Here is a 19,231-nt window from a genome sequence, read left to right as displayed (position 1 = left end):
AGAGATGTTGAACTGCTTTACATTTGTATTTTTACTTGTACATGCCGAATTTTAAAAGTGCAACAGATTTTTAATTGTTTTATTTTGAAGCTAAAAGAATTTGGTGTTGGGAATCCGAGTACGGCCCAAACGGGGCGGGTCACGGCGGCCGCCCCGCCGCGCAGGGGGCGGCGTGCTCCACGTAGCTGTAGTTGACCACGCCCCCCGCGCCCGGGTCCCGCGTCTCGGGTGGGTCGCGGACGGACGCCTCGAGCGCCTTCTGTCGGCGGTAGAAGTGCGAGAACTTGTTGAAGATGAGCGTGATGGGCAGCGCCACCACCAGGGTGCCGCACAGAATGCAGCCGGCGGCCGCCAGCCTCCCGGCGACCGTGACGGGCACCACGTCGCCGTAGCCCACCGTCGTCATGCTCACCGTGCCCCACCACCAGCACGCCGGGATCGTGTCCAGGCCCGTGTCCTGAGCGCGTACGCACACATACGGACGCCTCATTAGGCACTTCGTTGGCCAAACGCATCTCGAGTCGTCATTCGAATGGGCGCCGGTCAGAGAAATGAAATCAGCTAGAACATTTGATGAAATCATTGGGAACTAATAAATTATGTATAAAATGAGCATGCGGTATTTGTTTTCGTAACATGAACACACTTTTAAAGTATATTCAAAATGTTCATGTTAAATTGTTTGCTATGGTCAAACTGAATTGATCAAGTCTTCAATAAAAGACAAACAAATGTTTATTTTACCAATAGCTTTTGTTTTGACAACAAATCAACCAATTATCTAATGAGTTGAATGAATGAAAAAATGTATCTAAATGAATTTCATTACTGCAACACATTAGTTTTATAAGGGCTTCTCATTAAAAAAATATATATAACTAAGCAATTTTTAATAAAGGAAATTAAAATTGTTTATTTTAATCAATTTTGTAATCTGTGTGTAATAGTTTCTTTTGTGATTTTTAATGTTATTTCAATGTATTAATGTTGAATTTATTTTAATAACCTAGTGATCATTTTAAAGATTTGATTCACAAAAAAGTTAATAAAATGAATTTAAATGGTTCATTTTCCTCCCTTATTTTTATTTTGTGTATCATTATATTAAGATTTTTCATTTTACTATATCAATGAATGTTTTTAAATTTATGAATATAATTTTAAAAATTATTTTGTAACATTAAATTACCAATTATTTTGTAACATTAAAAATCAAAAATGTTAATGTAAAAAAATATAAGGTATGATCTTTTCAAATTTTAACATTTATAATTATAATGAAGTCACCAATTATACATCATTTTACTCAAATATTTTCTAATTCTGCATTTTATGTCAAGTAGTTTTTATAATCAATTACATTATGATTAATGAACACACGGACACAGCTCCAGCCGCCTGTCAATCAACAGGAAACAGGAAGTGGGAAGTGGCGTAGCGACTCACTTCCTGGTACTCTGCGGTGTAGGCCATCCCGGAGAAGACGGACACGCCCACGGCCAGGTAGAGCAGCAGGATGCCCACCTCGCGGTAGCTGTGCTGCGGGCCGGGAGGGACAAGCAACCTGTTGCTTTTCACAGAAACATTCAGACGCGTGCGCGCTATTTGTTTTGACGCTCGAGTTCATTTAGCGAGCGCGCTGTTTGTTTAGATGCTCGAGTTGCACTTTTCGCTAGCGCGCGGTTTGTTTTGACGCTCGAGTTCGTTCAGCGAGCGCGCTGTTAAGTTTTGACGCTCGAGTTTGTTTAGCGAGCGCGCTGTTTCTTTTGATGCCCGTGTTGCACTTTTGGCTAGCGCGCTGTTTGTTTTGACGCTCGAGTTGCACTTTTCGCTAGCGCGCGGTTTGTTTTGACGCTCGAGTTCGTTCAGCGAGCGCGCTGTTTGTTTCGATGCCCGTATGGCACTTTTCGCTAGCGGACTGTTTGTTTTGACGCTCGAGTTGCACTTTTCGCTAGCGCGCGGTTTGTTTTGACGCTCGAGTTCGTTCAGCGAGCGCGCTGTTTGTTTCGATGCCCGTATGGCACTTTTCGCTAGCGGACTGTTTGTTTTGACGCTCGAGTTGCACTTTTCGCTAGCGCGCTTTTTGTTTTGACGCTCGAGTTGCACTTTTCGCTAGCGCGCGGTTTGTTTTGACGCTCGAGTTCGTTCAGCGAGCGCGCTGTTTGTTTCGATGCCCGTATGGCACTTTTCGGTAGCGGACTGTTTGTTTTGACGCTCGAGTTGCACTTTTCGCTAGCGCGCGGTTTGTTTTGACGCTCGAGTTCGTTCAGCGAGCGCGCTGTTTGTTTCGGTGCCCGTATGGCACTTTTCGCGAGCGGACTGTTTGTTTTGACGCTCGAGTTGCACTTTTCGCTAGCGCGCGGTTTGTTTTGACGCTCGAGTTCGTTCAGCGAGCGCGCTGTTTGTTTCGATGCCCGTATGGCACTTTTCGCTAGCGGACTGTTTGTTTTGACGCTCGAGTTGCACTTTTCGCTAGCGCGCGGTTTGTTTTGACGCTCGAGTTCGTTCAGCGAGCGTGCTGTTTGTTTCGGTGCCCGTATGGCACTTTTCGCTAGCGGACTGTTTGTTTTGACGCTCGAGTTGCACTTTTCGCTAGCGCGCGGTTTGTTTTGACGCTCGAGTTCGTTCAGCGAGCGCGCTGTTTGTTTCGATGCCCGTATGGCACTTTTCGCTAGCGGACTGTTTGTTTTGACGCTCGAGTTGCACTTTTCGCTAGCGCGCGGTTTGTTTTGACGCTCGAGTTCGTTCAGCGAGCGCGCTGTTTGTTTCGATGCCCGTATGGCACTTTTTGCTAGCGGACTGTTTGTTTTGACGCTCGAGTTGCACTTTTCGCTAGCGCGCGGTTTGTTTTGACGCTCGAGTTCGTTCAGCGAGCGTGCTGTTTGTTTCGGTGCCCGTATGGCACTTTTCGCTAGCGGACTGTTTGTTTTGACGCTCGAGTTGCACTTTTCGCTAGCGCGCGGTTTGTTTTGACGCTCGAGTTCGTTCAGCGAGCGCGCTGTTTGTTTCGATGCCCGTATGGCACTTTTCGCTAGCGGACTGTTTGTTTTGACGCTCGAGTTGCACTTTTCGCTAGCGCGCGGTTTGTTTTGACGCTCGAGTTGCACTTTTCGCTAGCGCGCGGTTTGTTTTGACGCTCGAGTTCGTTCAGCGAGCGCGCTGTTTGTTTCGATGCCCGTATGGCACTTTTTGCTAGCGGACTGTTTGTTTTGACGCTCGAGTTGCACTTTTCGCTAGCGCGCGGTTTGTTTTGACGCTCGAGTTCGTTCAGCGAGCGCGCTGTTTGTTTCGGTGCCCGTATGGCACTTTTCGCTAGCGGACTGTTTGTTTTGACGCTCGAGTTGCACTTTTCGCTAGCGCGCGGTTTGTTTTGACGCTCGAGTTCGTTCAGCGAGCGCGCTGTTTGTTTCGATGCCCGTATGGCACTTTTCGCTAGCGGACTGTTTGTTTTGACGCTCGAGTTGCACTTTTCGCTAGCGCGCTGTTTGTTTTGACGCTCGAGTTGCACTTTTCGCTAGCGCGCGGTTTGTTTTGACGCTCGAGTTCGTTCAGCGAGCGCGCTGTTTGTTTCGATGCCCGTATGGCACTTTTCGCTAGCGGACTGTTTGTTTTGACGCTCGAGTTGCACTTTTCGCTAGCGCGCGGTTTGTTTTGACGCTCGAGTTCGTTCAGCGAGCGCGCTGTTTGTTTCGATGCCCGTATGGCACTTTTCGCGAGCGGACTGTTTGTTTTGACGCTCGAGTTGCACTTTCCGCTAGCGCGCTGTTTGTTTTGACGCTCGAGTTCGTTTAGCGAGCGCTCTGTTTGTTTAGATGCCCGCGTTGCACTTTTCGCTAGCGGACTGTTTGTTTTGACGCTCGAGTTGCACTTTTCGCTAGCGCGCTGTTTGTTTTGACGCTCGAGTTCGTTCAGCGAGCGCGCTGTTTGTTTCGATGCCCGCATGGCATTTTTCGGAAGCGCGCGGTTTGTTTTGACACCCACGTTGTTGTTTTAACGAGCGCGCTGTTTGTTTTGATGCTGATGTGCTCCACGTGTGTACCACAGGTGACATGCATCCTAGTTGTTGATGAAGCGTACACGTTTACAAGGACACGACGATCTGTTTCGGCATGCTAGCGGTACACTTCTATCACAATTGACAAACAACATTTGTTTGAGACGTGGTGCGTACTTCACAAGCGTCTGTTTTGGTTCACATGCTGTCCACTTACAATCACACTCTTGGTTTGGAGCATGTGGTGTGCATCTATTTCGCCACGTGTGCCGGACGCGTCTGTGGTCAATGTTTTTGGCGCCGCGCGCAATCACAATATTTGTTTTGGCGGCGCTTGTCGTTGACGCAGGCTGTTTGTTTGGTTTTTTTTGGGGGGCGCGCTCACCCTGAGCGTGGCCCCCAGCGAGCGCAGGCCGGTGGAGTGGCGAGCCAGCTTCAGCACCCGGAAGAGCCGCAACAGGCGGAAAACCTGCCAGACGACAAGAATGGCAAACGGGAAGAAAAAGGGCAAAGGGCACCGGCGCTCGGTCGGGTCACGCCTCGCTACCTGGAGCGGGCGTCCCTGCGATCGGTCGCCGAGCGTCCGCTCGCAGACGAGCGTCACGTAGACCGGAAGAACGGACGCCACGTCGATCACGTTGAGGGGGCGGAGCAAGAACCGCTTCCTGTTTGGAGACAGCAGGAAACGCAGCAACACCTGGCGGATGTGCACCCGCGCGCGGTAAGTACGCGCGCACTCAGTGACGTGAAAAACACACAACTCACGACAAGGGCACACACACTTTACAGCATACACACACATACACAACTTATGACATGCAAAAATACACAAACACAGCACACACAGTGAAGTATATACATACATACACACACACACAGAACTCATGAGGTACACGCACATTAAGCACACACAGCGCACACACACGTATACAGATGAAGTGTATATACATATACAGAGAATGAGGTGCACACATATAAAGCACACACAAACACACACAATGAGGTATACACACAGGGCATAGAAACACACCCATACACACACAAAGAGTGAGGTATACACACATAACGTACTACCCGCACATGTACACACATACACAGTGAGGTATATACATATGTACAAACACACAAAGTACTGACAACACACGCGCAGCACACAAACGCGCACACTTGCCTCCAAGGTGAACCAGCAGCCGCTGAGCGCTTCCACGGCGTCGGCGCTCGGCTCGTCCGTCGACTTCCCGTCGCGGTCGAACGTCTGCAACGCCAACGGCGCTCAGGGCACACGTGGCAAACGACCCACCGGGCGCCGGGCCGCGTCGTGTCGCAAATATCGTAAACGCGACGCGACATTTCAACATAGCAACTTAGTCGAAAACATCGTACGCATTATCGTAAACTTTGTATGAACATTTGAAACCAGAAGGAATCGTTATAAAAAGACAAATATGCATTGTCTGACATGAAATGAGACGAAACCTTTCCTGCTTTAGGTCGATTAGGATTACCAAAACTATTTCCACGTGCTAAATGTCGGGAAACAATTTTTCATGACTTTCCTCAAAATCAGAAGTTTACATGTCTTTGGAAGCTTCTGATAGGTTTACTGAGAGCATTGAAGACACACTTGATCTCGGCACACCTGAAATACCGAAGCACCGAAACACTGCTTCTTTGTGGGAAGTCCAAAGAAATCAGCCGAGAATTGTGGACTTGCTCAAGCCTGGTTCATCCCTGGGTGCATTTTCCAGACGCCCGAAGGTGCCATGTTCGCCATGTAAACCATTATACGCAAGTTTAAAGAGGAAATAGGAACTGTCCAGCCATAATCCCGCTCGGGAAGGAGACGGCTCGTGTGCCCCCGAGATGAACGTGCTTTGGTCCCAAATGTGCACATCACGCCACGAGCAAAAGCAAAAGACCTTGTGAAGATGCTGGCGTGAAGAGTGTGTCTTAATCCGCAGTGAGACGAGCGCTGCGCCCACATGGGCTGAAAGGCCAATCGGCCGGGAAGAAGCCATTACTCCAAAACAAAACTGACCGCACTTTGCAAATGCGAACAGGGACGAAGACCTTCATTTTGGAGACGTGGTCTGACCAAACTCAAACTGACCCCTTTGGCCGTAATGAGCATCGTGACCTTGGGAGGGAAAAGAGGGAAGCTTGCGAGCCCGAGAACACCATCCCAACTGTGAAATACAGTCGGGGGTCGTTTTGCTGCAGGAGGGAACGGTGCACTTGACAAATAGATGGCATCATGAGGACAGAACACGACGTGGAAAAAGCGAAGCAACATCTCAAGACTTCAGCCAGGACGTTTGAGCGCTCGGGTGCAAACGGGTCGAACAAATGGACGATGACCCCGAGCGGACTGCCAAACGGCTTACAAAGTGGCTTAAGTATAACAAAGTCAATGTTTCGGAGTGGCCCTGATCCCAAAGTCCTGAGCTCAGTCTTATTGAAAATCGATGGGCAGACCTGAAGAGGCATGTGCCAGCGAGGCGGCCTACAAACTTGGCTCGCTTGCAGCAGGTATGTCACAAGGGACGGGACGAAATTCCTGGCAACGATTGTGAGAAGCTCGTGGAAGGAGATCCAAAACGTTTGACTCCAGTCAGTCGGACCGTTTGAAGGCAATGATGGCAAATCCTCATGAGATGTGATGTGATCCACTTCTGACTTTGAAGAAAGTCGTGAAATGTTGTCTTGGGGAAAAAAATAAAAAGAAATCCTTCTCCTTATTCTGGCATTTAGCAAACGGAAATCATTTTGGTCATTCTAATTGACCTAAACCAGGAAACGTCGAGTCAGTTTTCATGTCACAAAAAAGTGAATGCGTCTTTTTATGTAGTGTGTGTGAACTTGTGCTTTCAAATGTGCGTGTTGCTTGTTTTTGGGCGTGTGCGTGCGTACCTGATATTCGGGAATGCTTTTGACGCACATGGCGGCGATGGACGCGAGCACGACGCCGACGGACAACGCGCTGAACAACTTGCTGGGAAGCGAGTAGCCCGGATTCTCCAGCGTCAGCCACAGACGCTTACGCACGCCGCCGCACCGGACGTCGGCGAAGTGCTGCAGCTCCCTGCGAAAAGACGAGGGCGAGGGAGGTGGATGACGACAATGAAGAGATGAGGAGAAAGAGGGAGAAGACAAGATGAAGAGGAAGCGATGGAGGAGAAAGATGAGAAGGAAAAGAAGAGGCGAAAGGAGAAGAATGAAGAAAAAGTGAAAGGAGGAGGAAGCATAGGAAAGGAGGATGTAGAGGAGGAAGAGGATGAAGAGCATCAGCACGAGTTGACCAACAGGCGGCGCCGGCGCCCTCCTTTTGGCCCCACGTGCGCAGTCTCCGTATGTCGTCGTCTTCGGCGCGGTCGCCGCCGATGTCGTCGTCGTCGTCGCCGTCGCCGTCGTCGTCGTCGTCCCAGCTGGCCCGGCGGCGGCTTCCCAGTTTGCGCTCGTGGTAACGAAAACTGCAGCACGAGTCCAGGAAGAAGTCGCCGATGCCCCAGTACTCCATCTCCTGACTGCAAAAACACAAGTGTCACAATTAAAACCGATTATTACCAACGTCATCCGAGTCAACTTTATGACTGGGTGGTGCGGATGGTGGTTTGTTTCTATGTGCCCTGCGATCGGCCGGCGACCGGTTCGGGGCGTACCCGCCTCTCGCCCGAAGATAGCCGGGATAGGCTCCGCAAATTATCGTTAGCGGCTAACCTGAAGCAGAAGACGCAGAGCTCGTCCGTGACGTGAAGTTTTCCCGTGTGGTAGAAGTGCAGCACGTACGGGAACACGCCGGGATTCCTGTCGAAGTAAAATTCCTTCCGCTGCACGTCGTAGTCGTCGCACACCTGCAGGGGGCGCACGGGGGCCACGAGTACTCACACTGTGTCCTGACGTGGAGGTGTAAACCGAACAAAAAAACACCGATCAAAGCGGAGGTACGGATTGTCACTGTCATTGATAGAAAATCAAATAGTTTGAAGGACGAAAGATTAGATTTGGCATTTTTCAAAATAAAATGATTGATTCATTCAATGACGTTGTATTAAAATACAAATTCAATCGTTCGGTTTAAAAAGTTACATTTAGCTCGTTCATGCGCTGAAAAATGTCAACGTTGGACAAAGTTAACCATTTATGGTTGTGATAGCAATCGGTCGCAGCTCACCACTTAGCTTTGACTCAAGTAAAGAATTCATTTGGTGCAAGCCGAAAATGCAAACTCCTTCGTTAAGCACTTATTTGAAGTCGTCCTAAATGAAGATCATTAAATTGACGTAATGCGAATCCTCCTTTCGGTTTAACCTGGACGTTTTTGGAAAGTTGGCTCAAGTCAAGAATTCAAGCAATTATTTCAACATAAATGAGAATGTTCACTTGGAATGAGAAAAGGAATATTTTTCAACGGTTGGAATAAGACAAAGCCCGAAAGGAAGGACAGCGTTGTTGGACTTTTTCCAGTGCGGTCGAAATTCATTTCCCGAAAGCGGCCGCTTACCGACTACTTACTTTCAAGACTCACAAAGTAACTAACTATAAGTTCCGAACGACAAAGCTGTGCCGCGCGGGCCCTCCCCGTGTTGGGCGCGCTCGCCGACCTGCAGGATGTCCTCTTCCGAGCGGCACTCCAGCAGTTTCCCCAGCCGCGTGTCCGGGAATTTGGCGAGCGCGCCGCAGCGGACGCTGCGCCTCAGCCCGCCCACGTTCACGCGCAACGCGCCCTCGCCGCCGTCCGGGCGCCCCCGCGCGCCGCCCCGACGCTCCGTCGCCGTGTTGACCTGCGGCAAAAAAAAACTAAACCAAAAGAAACACACGATTTGCGCGACATCGCACACGCGGACGACATACGTGACGTTATGCTCGACGTCGTCCAATATGTCAACGTACAAGACATTGTCGACTTCGTGCGATACATTGTAAACATCGTACACGACGTTGGATCCATCACATGAAACATCGTACGCGGCACGACATCGTCAGGATCGCAAACGCCGTAAGCGTTGCGCATGACTCCGTCGATGTTTTCTCCACATCGTAAGCTCTGCGTTTTCATATGACAACATAATTACGGTATGAGATATCGTCAACGTGAAACACGCGTCTCCAATTTCACATTGCGACATAACATTGTAAACTTCGTAAAGTTACACATCTAAGACGGCATTGTAAACGTGCACAAAACGACGCGTCGACGTCGATGAAATGCTTTGAGACACTTTCAACGTTCTCAACGACAACGAGACGATTGTACACGATGCGTTCCAAGCGTACAACGCCAGTATCGGTACAAACGTCCAAAACGTCGCGCGTCGTCAGAATCGTTGCAATCGCGCGACTGTCAAGTGCGTGAGACACAAAATGCTAAACATGGGGGCGATCATAAACGACACCGTAAACACATTTGGCGGCAACGCGGTCGACATTTAACGGCACTTTGTCGACCGTCTGCTGCCGTAAACTCGACTTGCGCTACGCAACATTTGACGTGAGACTGGAAAAGGGCGCGCGGGGGCGTGGCCATATTGATCTTGAAAACACTTCGTGACGCCGTACCGACGCCCCGCGTGACGTCATCAGCTTTGCGTGCACTTTTAATGACGCGACAAGACGAAGAAGCGGCTCACCTTTTGGCACAGCGGCATCCTCTGAGGTCACGCTCGGCGCTCCAGGAATGACGGCTCAACGTCTCCGCTGAATGTATGACGTCATAAAGCAATGATGAGACGTCAACGCGTGGCGCGCTCGCTCCAATGCTCGTCCCGCTTGTGAGTCCGTTCGGCTTTTTCCGGAACTCTCCGGAAGGGAGCCGAGTCTCCACTCCACCTGGCTTCTTTTATTTCGTCCCATTCCTTGAGAAATAGCATCAATGTATTATTATTATTATTATTATTATTATTATCATCGTCATCATATTGTTCGTAAGCTGCCTTTTAAAACTAATGTCATCAAATGACTATCATAATAAGAACGATGAATATTATGATAGTCATTTGATGACATTAATGACATACACAAACATGAATTTAATGGGGTAACATCTGCATTAATAAGGGCTGCAACAGACAATATTGTTCTTGTAACATGACAGTCACGCAGTAATCGTTTTCAAATGAAATAACGATGGATCGTGGCACAATTGTGCAAATCCGTGACCACAGCGCCATCTTGTGGCGAGGAAAGCCACGCAGGCGCGCGCAGAACGTGTCAGAGCTTTTGTTTTTTTTCGATACAATTTCTGCCTTTCTTGTGACTCTAAAGCTGACTTGAATGTTACAATTTGGACCTTTTGGCGTGTGAGAGGAACGCGAAGGAAACCTGCATTTGCGATGTTTTTAATTGTAATTGCCTTTCTTCTGAATCTGCAAAGGGGGAAACCGCTTTAGTTCCCAACTAAACATATGAGTTTACAAAAAATAAGAAATCAGCCCAAATCATTTCGTGCTGCATTTAAAAATTAGACTTATTTATCTCGCCATGTGCATTATCTCCCCCACCATATAAAATGTTTAGCAGTTAAGTATATTCATAAAATAATCACATTATAACCAATAAATGTGACACGAACTCCGTCTATGTTTGCAAAAAAAAAAAAAAACGCCGAGCGCAAATAGCAGCCGTAAATTTGACATTTGATCAGTTAACACTTTATTGCCAATATGCTGCAGATCTGCGTTGAAATAAGACAAAAACAACAAAAAAGACAATTACTGTTCACAGCATTGGAGAGCAGATCACTTCCGTGTCACGTGAACTTTGTTGACAATTATTTACAACACACGCATTCCTCAAGTTTGTTTGCGCCATAAAATGCAAAACAATCCTTGTGTACTGCAATCCGATGATCTACCTCGTGTAGCAAATACATATGAACAATAAGCGGTATGGAAAACGGAAGGCTGGATGATGAACTTTCCAAATCATTTTCAAACCTTTCGTCAGTCGATGTTTCGAGCATGCGCAGTGTGACTTGGCGAAAGTCTCAAAGAGACCGCCCCCTTTGGCTCGGCTCGACCAATCGTAGACGTCGAGGTCACGCCGCTTTGAATATTCATGAGATTTCGCGGGCTTTCTGCACCGCGTGACTCGCTTTGGCGGGAAAGTCGGCAGAGTTCGTTGAAGCTCAGCAAGAAGAAAGATGGCGGTGAGTTTCTTTCGTTTGTTGCACATACGCTCGATGGAAGTTGACCTCGTGGACGAGGGCGACGCGTTTGTTTGTAGTTCTTCAGGACAACGTGGCGAGAAAAACCGGCTCGCTGCGAACACGATCCAATGTCGGCGTTATTGCCTTGACAATGTTCACATTTTCATGGTTCTTCATTTTCAAGCTTCTCGCGGCGAGCGTTAGTTTCCGTTCTGAGCACAGAAGATTACAAATCGGCTTCAATGCCAGAAACATTGAACATCTCGAGCAGCTCTTTTGAGACCTCAAAGGTTAGAAACGCGTAGTTGCTTGCCGTGTGCTAAAGTTGTCACCAAATGTTCAATTGAACAATTCCTCCTCGTTGAGCATTGATTATTGATAACCGCCTCATTTGCCGTCTAGCCAGAAAAGTGTTGGCAAGATGAATTCCAAGTTGCTTTTGAAAGTAAAGTGGAGGAGTAGCGTCACCGTTCCAGTTACTTGCACAACGCAATATAACCAATTCCATTTCGATAACTTCATTGGGAATAAATTGATCAACTGGAGTGGATTCCAACGATTTTTGGGAGGATTAACCACATTTTTTTTTTTTTGCACAAATAATAAACTGATAACAAAACATCATAAAATGTCCATGCATCATAGAAAATGTTTGTTTCATTGTTCGTGTACAGCATGTGGAAAACACGACACCATGTTGACCTAATGACAAGCGTGCGCAACTTGGACACGCTTGGCTCCGTATGACGGCGTCCGAAATACTTGGAATGTTTTGTGTAGCGATATTGTCGGGTCGCGTGGGTGGGAAGGTCATGGAGTCGAAGGTAGGAGTTTCAAGGCGGGATTGGGGTTTAATCAAGATTTCAAGGCTAGCATAAGGAGACCCAAAAATGGGCACTGAGCCCCTTCCATCATTTTCCTTGGTCCTTCTTTCCTTTCTTGAAACGCGCGTTCTGGTTTCCTTCCTTCCTACCTGAAATGAGGAAATTCATTTCCAAGTTGCAGCGGACGCGCGTCGTTCTGCTCGAGCGACGGCCGTCGACGCTGTCCGAAAAAATAAAATAAAAAAACCGTCGTCCTTGCGCCGGCAACAGGATTCGTCCGAGTCGCAGCACGTGGCCGCCAGCCCCGATCCGGTCTCCAGGAGGGGGGACCTGACCTCCAGCCCCGGCAGAGACCTGCCACCCTTCGAGGATGAGTCCGAGGGCCTGCCGGGCGACGCGACGCTGCCCGGAGAGGACGACGACGACGACGGGGACGGCGAGGAGCTGATCGGGGACGGCATGGAGCGGTGAGGGGCGCCGTTTCGCCAAAAATCGCCGGCAGCTTAAGAGGGACCATATGGTGAAAGTCGACTCTGACGAGCGCGTTTGCGTCCCGGCTCGGCAGGGACTACCGGCCCATCCCGGCGCTGGACCGCTACGAGGCCGAGGGTCTGGACCTGGACGAGGAGGACCTGTCCGAGCTGTCCCCGGCGGCGCGGGCGGCCGCCGAGGAGGCCATGAGGAGGCGCGACCGAGAGCGCGGCCTCAGCGGCCGTCTCAGGAGGGGGCTGCTCTACGGTCAGATCGCCAAAACGTCCGCACGTTGAATTCATTTGCACTTGAATTCTTTACATTCAGTTGGAAAGACTTTTTTTTTTTTTTTTTAGAGCAAGTTTGTTTTTTCATGCGTTTGAGTTTAGTTTTTGCCGGTGTAAACCACTCGCTGGCTGGGCCCCGCCCCTTAAAGCACACGTTGAACACTTTTTTTTAATACAATAGTGCTTTATTTCCTTTGTTAAAAATAATACTCCGTGTAACAACAAACAAATAGTTTTGTGGGGCGCTTCGATTGAACGTGACGTCGTCCCGCGTCCTCAGACAGCGAAGACGAGGACGACGAGCGCCCGGCGGCGCGGCGGAGGCGCCTGGCCGAGCGGGCGGCGGAGGGCGCGGCGGAAGGCGACGACGAAGAGATGATCGAGAGCATCGAGAACCTGGAAGACATGAAGGTCGCTCGCTGCGCCGCGTGCGGACACGCCCCGCCCCCTCTCCACCCCCCCCACCCGCGTCTAACGCCCTCTTCCTCGTCGGCAGGGTCACACGGTGAGGGAGTGGGTGTCCGTGCCCGCCCCCCGTCTGGAGATCTACAACCGCTTCAAGAACTTCCTGCGCACGCACGTGGACGAGAGCGGACGCAACGTGTTCAAGGAGAAGATCAGCGACATGTGCAAAGGTGGCCGCGCGCGCGTGTGTCACTTGTGTGTGCGCGCCACCTGTTTCGCCTCTGTCACCGATGTGTGTGCGTCCACCCCGTTTGTCACTTGTGTGCGTGTTGCGTGTGCCTGTCATCTGTGCGTTGCACATCACCCGTTTGTGGCAAAGTCTCAAGTTGACATGAGTGCGTGTGCAGAGAACAAGGAGAGTTTGGTGGTGAACTACGAACACCTGGCAGCCAGGGAGCACGTGCTGGCGTACTTCCTGCCTGAAGCCCCCATGGAGATGTTGAAGGTACACGCAGAAGAAAATTGCCCCCTTGGGCTGACCCACAGCTAACCCTCCCTCCCTGCCAGGTGCTCGACGAGGCGGCCAAGGAGGTGGTGCTGGCCATGTACCCCAAGTACGACCGCATCGCCCACGAGATCCACGTGCGCATCTGCAACCTGCCGCTGGTGGAGGAGATCCGCTCGCTCAGGTAGGCGCGGGAGAGGTCGTCGTGCCCGGTCGACGGCAGAAGCGTGAATTCTTTTGTCGGCGCCGCTGAGTTGTCGTTCGTTCGGCTCTCCAGGCAGCTCCATCTGAACCAGCTGATCCGGACCAGCGGCGTGGTGAGCAGCTGCACCGGCGTGCTGCCGCAGCTGGGCGTGGTCAAGTACAACTGCAACAAGTGCAACTTTGTACTAGGGCCCTTTTTCCAGTCCCAGAACCAGGAAGTGAAGCCGGGATCGTGTCCAGAGTGTCAGTCCCAGGGACCGTTTGAGATCAACATGGAGGAGGTAAGCCTTTCTGCCGCTCTTTTCTTCTCGTGCGTCTCTCCGCCGCCTCGTCTCACCCCGTGGACTCTTCTTGGACTTCTTCAGACAGTATACCAGAACTACCAGAGGATCACCATCCAGGAAAGTCCCGGCAAGGTGGCCGCCGGACGTCTGCCGCGCTCCAAAGACGCCATCCTGCTGGCGGACCTGGTGGACAACTGCAAGCCGGGAGACGAGATCGTGAGCGGGCCGGCTCGATCGGGTCCGGACGGCCGCGGGTCGGGTGCTCAAAAACCGTTTGCGCTTTCAGGAGCTGACGGGCATCTACCACAACAACTACGACGGCTCTCTGAACGTGGCCAACGGCTTCCCGGTGTTCGCCACCGTCATCCTGGCCAACCACATCGCTCGGCGAGACGAAGGCGTGGCCGCGGCCGAGCTGACGGACGAAGACGTCAAGGCCGTCGTCGCTCTGTCCAAGGACGAATGCGTCGGCGAACGCGTGAGTCGGCCGCACGTCGGATACGTTAAGCAGTTGGAGGGTAAGAGATGCGTTGCGGCGTCCGTGTTTCTGGAGCCGCGGGGGGTTTTTCTCCCACGTTCCGGAATGTGACACGTGAAACCGAAGACTCTGAGTTGTCCTTTGCCTGTAAATGTCGAGCGCAAAGGGTTCTTCGTCTGGCGAGCGGTCCGAGGCGTACCCCGCCTCTGGCCCGAAGTCGGCTGGGATGGGCTCCGGCGCGCCTGCCACCTTAATGAGGTTAAGCGCTGTCGAAAATGGGCGGACGGGTTAGGTAGGGTTAGAGCCAGACGGTCTTGGAATTCCGATTAGGGTTTGGAAGTTGGGGTTCTGGATTTGGGGTTAGCTCAAGAGGGTCAGCGGATTAGGGAGAGAGTTAGGGGGGTGCTGGTTAGGGATTTAGGGTTAGAGGTTTCCGAATTCACGGTGGAGGGGTAGGGAGTTGGTGTTGAAGGGTTGGAACTTTGGGCTGAAGGTTAAGTGCGAGGGACTGATTTGAAGTTGGGGTTGGGCGTGAAGGTGCTGGAAGTTTAGGAAATGAGGTTCAGAGAGGATTTGGTACTTGCGGATGAGTGTCATGGGGTTGGGGCTGAAGGGTTAGGGGCTTAGTGGTTTCGAGCATTTGGTTGAGGCGTTGAAGTGTTAGGAGTGGGGATGGGTCAGGGACTTGGGGTTAGAGGGTCTGGGATTTAGGGTTAGGGGTTTAGAGAGTTGGGATTAGACGTTTTGGTGGTTGGGTTTTTAGGATCGGCGTTGTAACGGGTCATGCGTGCTTCGGTTTACAGACTTAAGAGTTGGCTAACTACGCATTAGCGGTGCGCGGTAGAGTCGCCGTCGATTTGGAGTCAACCGACCAATCGCGACACGGCTCGCTGATGAGAAAATGGCTTCCGGCGCACGTACGTCCCGTAATACTTTGGTGTGCTTTTAGATCTTCGCCAGCATGGCGCCGTCCATCTACGGTCACGAGGACATCAAACGAGCGCTAGCACTGGCGCTGTTCGGAGGAGAGCCCAAGAACCCGGGTAACGTCCTCGACACCCGAGCGCGACGTTTGAGGAATGGGCGGCGGTCTCACGCGGGTCCTTGTGCGCCTTTGTTTAGGAGGGAAACACAAAGTGCGAGGAGACATCAACGTGCTTCTGTGCGGGGACCCCGGAACGGCCAAGTCGCAGTTCCTCAAGTAGGCCGCCCTCGACGCCGCCCGGACGTGCCGAGTGTGGCTCGCGATGACCGTGTCGCTTCCCGCGCGCAGGTACACGGAGAAGGTGGCGAGCAGGGCCGTGTTCACCACGGGGCAGGGCGCGTCGGCGGTGGGCTTGACGGCGTACGTGCAGAGGCACCCCGTCAGCCGAGAGTGGACGCTGGAGGCCGGCGCGCTCGTGCTGGCCGACAGAGGCGTCTGCCTCATCGACGAGTTTGACAAGGTTACCGCGCGAACACGGCCGACACGCGCACATATCTGACAGACCGAGCTCGCGCACGCGCACGGGTAACGTTCGGGCGTGTGCGTGACGCCTCGGCCGGCGCTGACGCGCGTGTTTTCGCGTGTCGCTGCAGATGAACGACGCGGACCGCACGAGCATCCACGAGGCCATGGAGCAGCAGAGCATCTCCATCTCCAAAGCGGGCATCGTCACCTCGCTGCAGGCCAGGTGCACCGTCATCGCCGCCTCCAACCCCATCGGTACGCACACGCACGTTCAGGCGCACGCGCGGCGCCAACCGGCACAGCTAACGAGCAAGGGGCGTGTTCTTCCAGGCGGCAGGTACGACCCCTCGCTGACCTTCGCCGAGAACGTGGACCTGACCGAGCCCATAGTGTCACGTTTTGATGTCCTGTGTGTTGTCAGGGACACTGTGGACCCTGTGCAGGTACACACACACACAAGTAGCACATTTGGGCGCACGCATTCGTGCCCACACAGTTAGTCACTCGCACACAAGCGCCACGCGCACTCACACGCGCATATAGAAACACACAAAAGCAACACAGTCAATACACACACACGCAAAAACAAAACTGTCACACACGCAAGACATTCAGAGACACGCGCGCACACAATCCTCAACTCACACTGACGGTGTGTAACACACGCTCCCTTAAAAAGTGTGTGCGTGCACTCGCAGGACGAGATGTTGGCGCGCTTTGTGGTGGGCTCTCACGTCAAGCATCACCCCGGCAACAAGGAAGGGGGCGCGGCCTCGGAGGAGGCGCTCCCGCCCAACTCGTCCGACGCGGCGCCCGTTCCGCAGGACCTGCTCAGGAAGTACATCATCTACGCCAAGGACAAGGTGGGTGCCGCCTGTCGCGCCGCCCGTCGCGGGGTCACGTGATTGACGGCCGTGTTTGCAGGTTCACCCCAAACTCAACCGGATGGACCAAGACAAGGTGGCGCGCATCTACAGCGACCTCAGGAAAGAGTCCGTGGTGAGCGCACCAAACGCACACGCACACGCGACACATGCGGGCGACGCGCACACGGCAGCGCGCTAACGCGGCTTCGTTGGGTGCCAGGCGACGGGCAGCATCCCCATCACGGTGCGCCACATCGAGTCGATGATCCGCATGGCGGAGGCGCACGCCAAGATGCACCTGCGCGACTACGTGATGGAGGACGACGTCAACATGGCCGTCCGCATCATGCTGGAGAGCTTCATCGACACGCAGAAGTTCAGCGTCATGAGGAGCATGCGCAAGGTACGCCCGCACCGAGAAACGCCGCGCGGCCTCGGCGCGGCCTTGACGCGGCGTTGCGCTTCCCTCCCGCAGACGTTCTCCCGCTACCTGGCGTTCCGCAAGGACAACGACGAGCTGCTGCTGTTCATCCTCAAGCAGCTGGTGGCCGAGCAGCTTTCCTACCAGAGGAACCGCTACGGCGCCCACCACGACGCCGTCGAGATACCCGACAAGGATCTGCTCGACAAGGTGACCGCCGCCGGCTAAACGCTAACGGCTGCGGCAGTGTTCATTTTGGCGACCCGAAGTTTTGGTCCTCGTCTATGCCCAACTCAAATTTGATCTCGACCGGCGAGCGCCCCTTCCCTTTGTGTTGCGGTCGTCGGCCGCCGTGCCACCGGTCTCCTCGGGCAGATTTGCACTTCCCCTCCCCGAAAATGGCCAAACGAAAGATGGGAAACGGTTGACTTCCAAGACGGCTGGGAGGCACGTCGTCTGTTCACTCAAGTCGAGTTTGTCGTGGCCGGAGCCAAGAATAGAGCATTTTTTATGCCCTTTATCAACTCCGTGTCAGGGACTGTTCCTAGTTTGAACTTTGGCTTTTTATTGAAGGACATTCTTATTTTGTCGTCGTCGTTGTTTTCCTTTGAAAAAAGATTGACATGAAAAAGAGAGGGAGTTGGGGATCGATAAATAGAAGATGGAGAATTCAGGTTATCTATTGAAATACAAAACAAGAAACATACCACTGATGTCTTTTATCGCAAATTAGATTTCTCGTGTGTTTAGAATAGGAAAGTTTGTTATTCCGGATTCCGTGTTTAAGCCAAATTGAAGTTTGTTGTCATATGATAAACTTGAACGCTACTTTTCTGCAGAGAAGGGGAACATGCACATCGCAGTGATTTTTCATTCAATATTGCGTTTGGCCCGCGACCTTGTGACCAATTTTTCATTTTGGCCCACCGTGAATTTGAGTTTGGCACCGCTGGTCTAAAGAGACTTCAGAGTCCCCGGAAATGCATGACACTCCGAAGGCAAAGGCCGATGTACTTTTTGCGTCCGTCTTTTTATTGACTCTCGCCTTCGGTCGATTTGGCAACGCTTAGCGGACATCGGCGCAACGGTTTGTTAGTTTTTGTTAGATGACTTTTGGTCACGTAACATTTCCGTCTTTGAGGACGACCTCCCAGATCGGCGGCGGAATACAATCTTTGCGTGTGTGTCGGTTATCCCAGGACAGAAATTCGGCCGGACCTGAAATGCCTGAGACTTTTTATTTTGTGTGTGTTTGTTTTGGATTGCATTTGAAATCTCTTCACGTGTGGGCTCTCTGAGAAAAATGTGCAAAATCTTTGTTTGTTGACCGAGTGCCGTTTTCCGGCAGGCCCGGCAGATCAACATCCACAACCTGGCGTCTTTCTACGACAGCGAGCTTTTCCGCGCCAACAGGTTCGCTCACGACGGCAAGAAGAAAGTCATCGTGCAGCAATTGTGAAGTCAAACAAACCCAATGTAAATAAATGGACGCGCTTTTCCCTTCCTCTTGTTCTTGATTCAACTTTGTGACGCACGCGTCTGTTTTCATTCGTCGTCTAGATAGAAGCCGACCGACCGCGGGAAGCGATCGTCGCCGTCGTCTTTTGAACGTTCTTCGTTCGTTTGTTCTCTATTTCGCTTTGTGCAGAAATTGAGCCCATCTGAAGAGACTTGTAACAGAAGTTGTTCCATTTCGCAATGCTAAACGGACTGCACCTGTGTAGCGCTTGAGCTCCACCATCACGGCGGCCAAAGACTCACGTTCGCGTTCGTGCTCCCCCCGGGAGCAACGTAGGCTTCGGTGTCTTGCCAGAGGGCACTTCCGCGCGCCGAGCCGGGATTCCGACCGGCTACCCTTCGGTCGTCGGCCGACCCGCTCCACCTACGGAGCCGCAGCC

General features: G+C 51.8%; 3 protein-coding genes across 8 annotated transcripts; 1 reads left to right on the top strand and 2 right to left on the bottom strand.

The window, feature by feature from the left end:
• Positions 1-12: 12 nt before the first annotated feature.
• Positions 13-4,317, bottom strand: LOC133408462 (potassium voltage-gated channel subfamily S member 1-like). The gene is made up of 3 exons (XM_061687444.1): positions 4,212-4,317; positions 1,447-1,539; positions 13-457 (listed from the first exon to the last, which is right to left on the bottom strand). The coding sequence occupies exons 1-3, from the start codon at positions 4,233-4,235 to the stop codon at positions 140-142; spliced, it is 435 nt and encodes a 144-aa protein (XP_061543428.1). The 5' UTR covers positions 4,236-4,317; the 3' UTR covers positions 13-139.
• Positions 3,249-18,837, top strand: mcm2 (minichromosome maintenance complex component 2). Of its 2 annotated transcripts, none has more exons than XM_061687436.1 (20): positions 3,249-4,715; positions 12,233-12,429; positions 12,528-12,700; positions 13,001-13,131; positions 13,217-13,355; positions 13,533-13,630; positions 13,693-13,814; positions 13,908-14,115; positions 14,200-14,334; positions 14,405-14,596; positions 15,546-15,639; positions 15,719-15,797; positions 15,870-16,041; positions 16,175-16,301; positions 16,377-16,489; positions 16,745-16,909; positions 16,971-17,045; positions 17,133-17,315; positions 17,388-17,543; positions 18,682-18,837. In XM_061687436.1, the coding sequence occupies exons 1-20, from the start codon at positions 4,197-4,199 to the stop codon at positions 18,790-18,792; spliced, it is 3,189 nt and encodes a 1,062-aa protein (XP_061543420.1). In that variant the 5' UTR covers positions 3,249-4,196; the 3' UTR covers positions 18,793-18,837. The 2 variants fall into 2 exon arrangements, with proteins under 2 accessions (XP_061543420.1, XP_061543421.1); XM_061687437.1 differs by lacking the exon at positions 3,249-4,715 and adding an exon at positions 11,089-11,138.
• LOC133408461 (potassium voltage-gated channel subfamily G member 1-like) lies at positions 5,175-10,948 on the bottom strand. 5 transcript variants are annotated; one of them, XM_061687440.1, is made up of 5 exons: positions 10,927-10,948; positions 9,622-9,846; positions 8,596-8,775; positions 7,712-7,845; positions 6,967-7,518 (listed from the first exon to the last, which is right to left on the bottom strand). In XM_061687440.1, exons 2-5 carry the CDS (start codon positions 9,637-9,639, stop codon positions 7,032-7,034), a joined length of 819 nt encoding a protein of 272 aa, XP_061543424.1. In that variant the 5' UTR covers positions 9,640-9,846; positions 10,927-10,948; the 3' UTR covers positions 6,967-7,031. The 5 variants fall into 5 exon arrangements, with proteins under 5 accessions (XP_061543422.1, XP_061543424.1, XP_061543426.1 ...); XM_061687442.1 differs by lacking the exon at positions 10,927-10,948 and adding an exon at positions 10,845-10,906; XM_061687443.1 differs by lacking the exon at positions 10,927-10,948 and adding an exon at positions 10,706-10,777.
• Positions 18,838-19,231: the final 394 nt, after the last annotated feature.

Source organism: Phycodurus eques, chromosome 10 (assembly GCF_024500275.1).
Source record: "Phycodurus eques isolate BA_2022a chromosome 10, UOR_Pequ_1.1, whole genome shotgun sequence".
NCBI lineage: Eukaryota > Metazoa > Chordata > Actinopteri > Syngnathiformes > Syngnathidae > Phycodurus > Phycodurus eques.
This window is presented reverse-complemented; position numbering and strand designations above follow the sequence as displayed.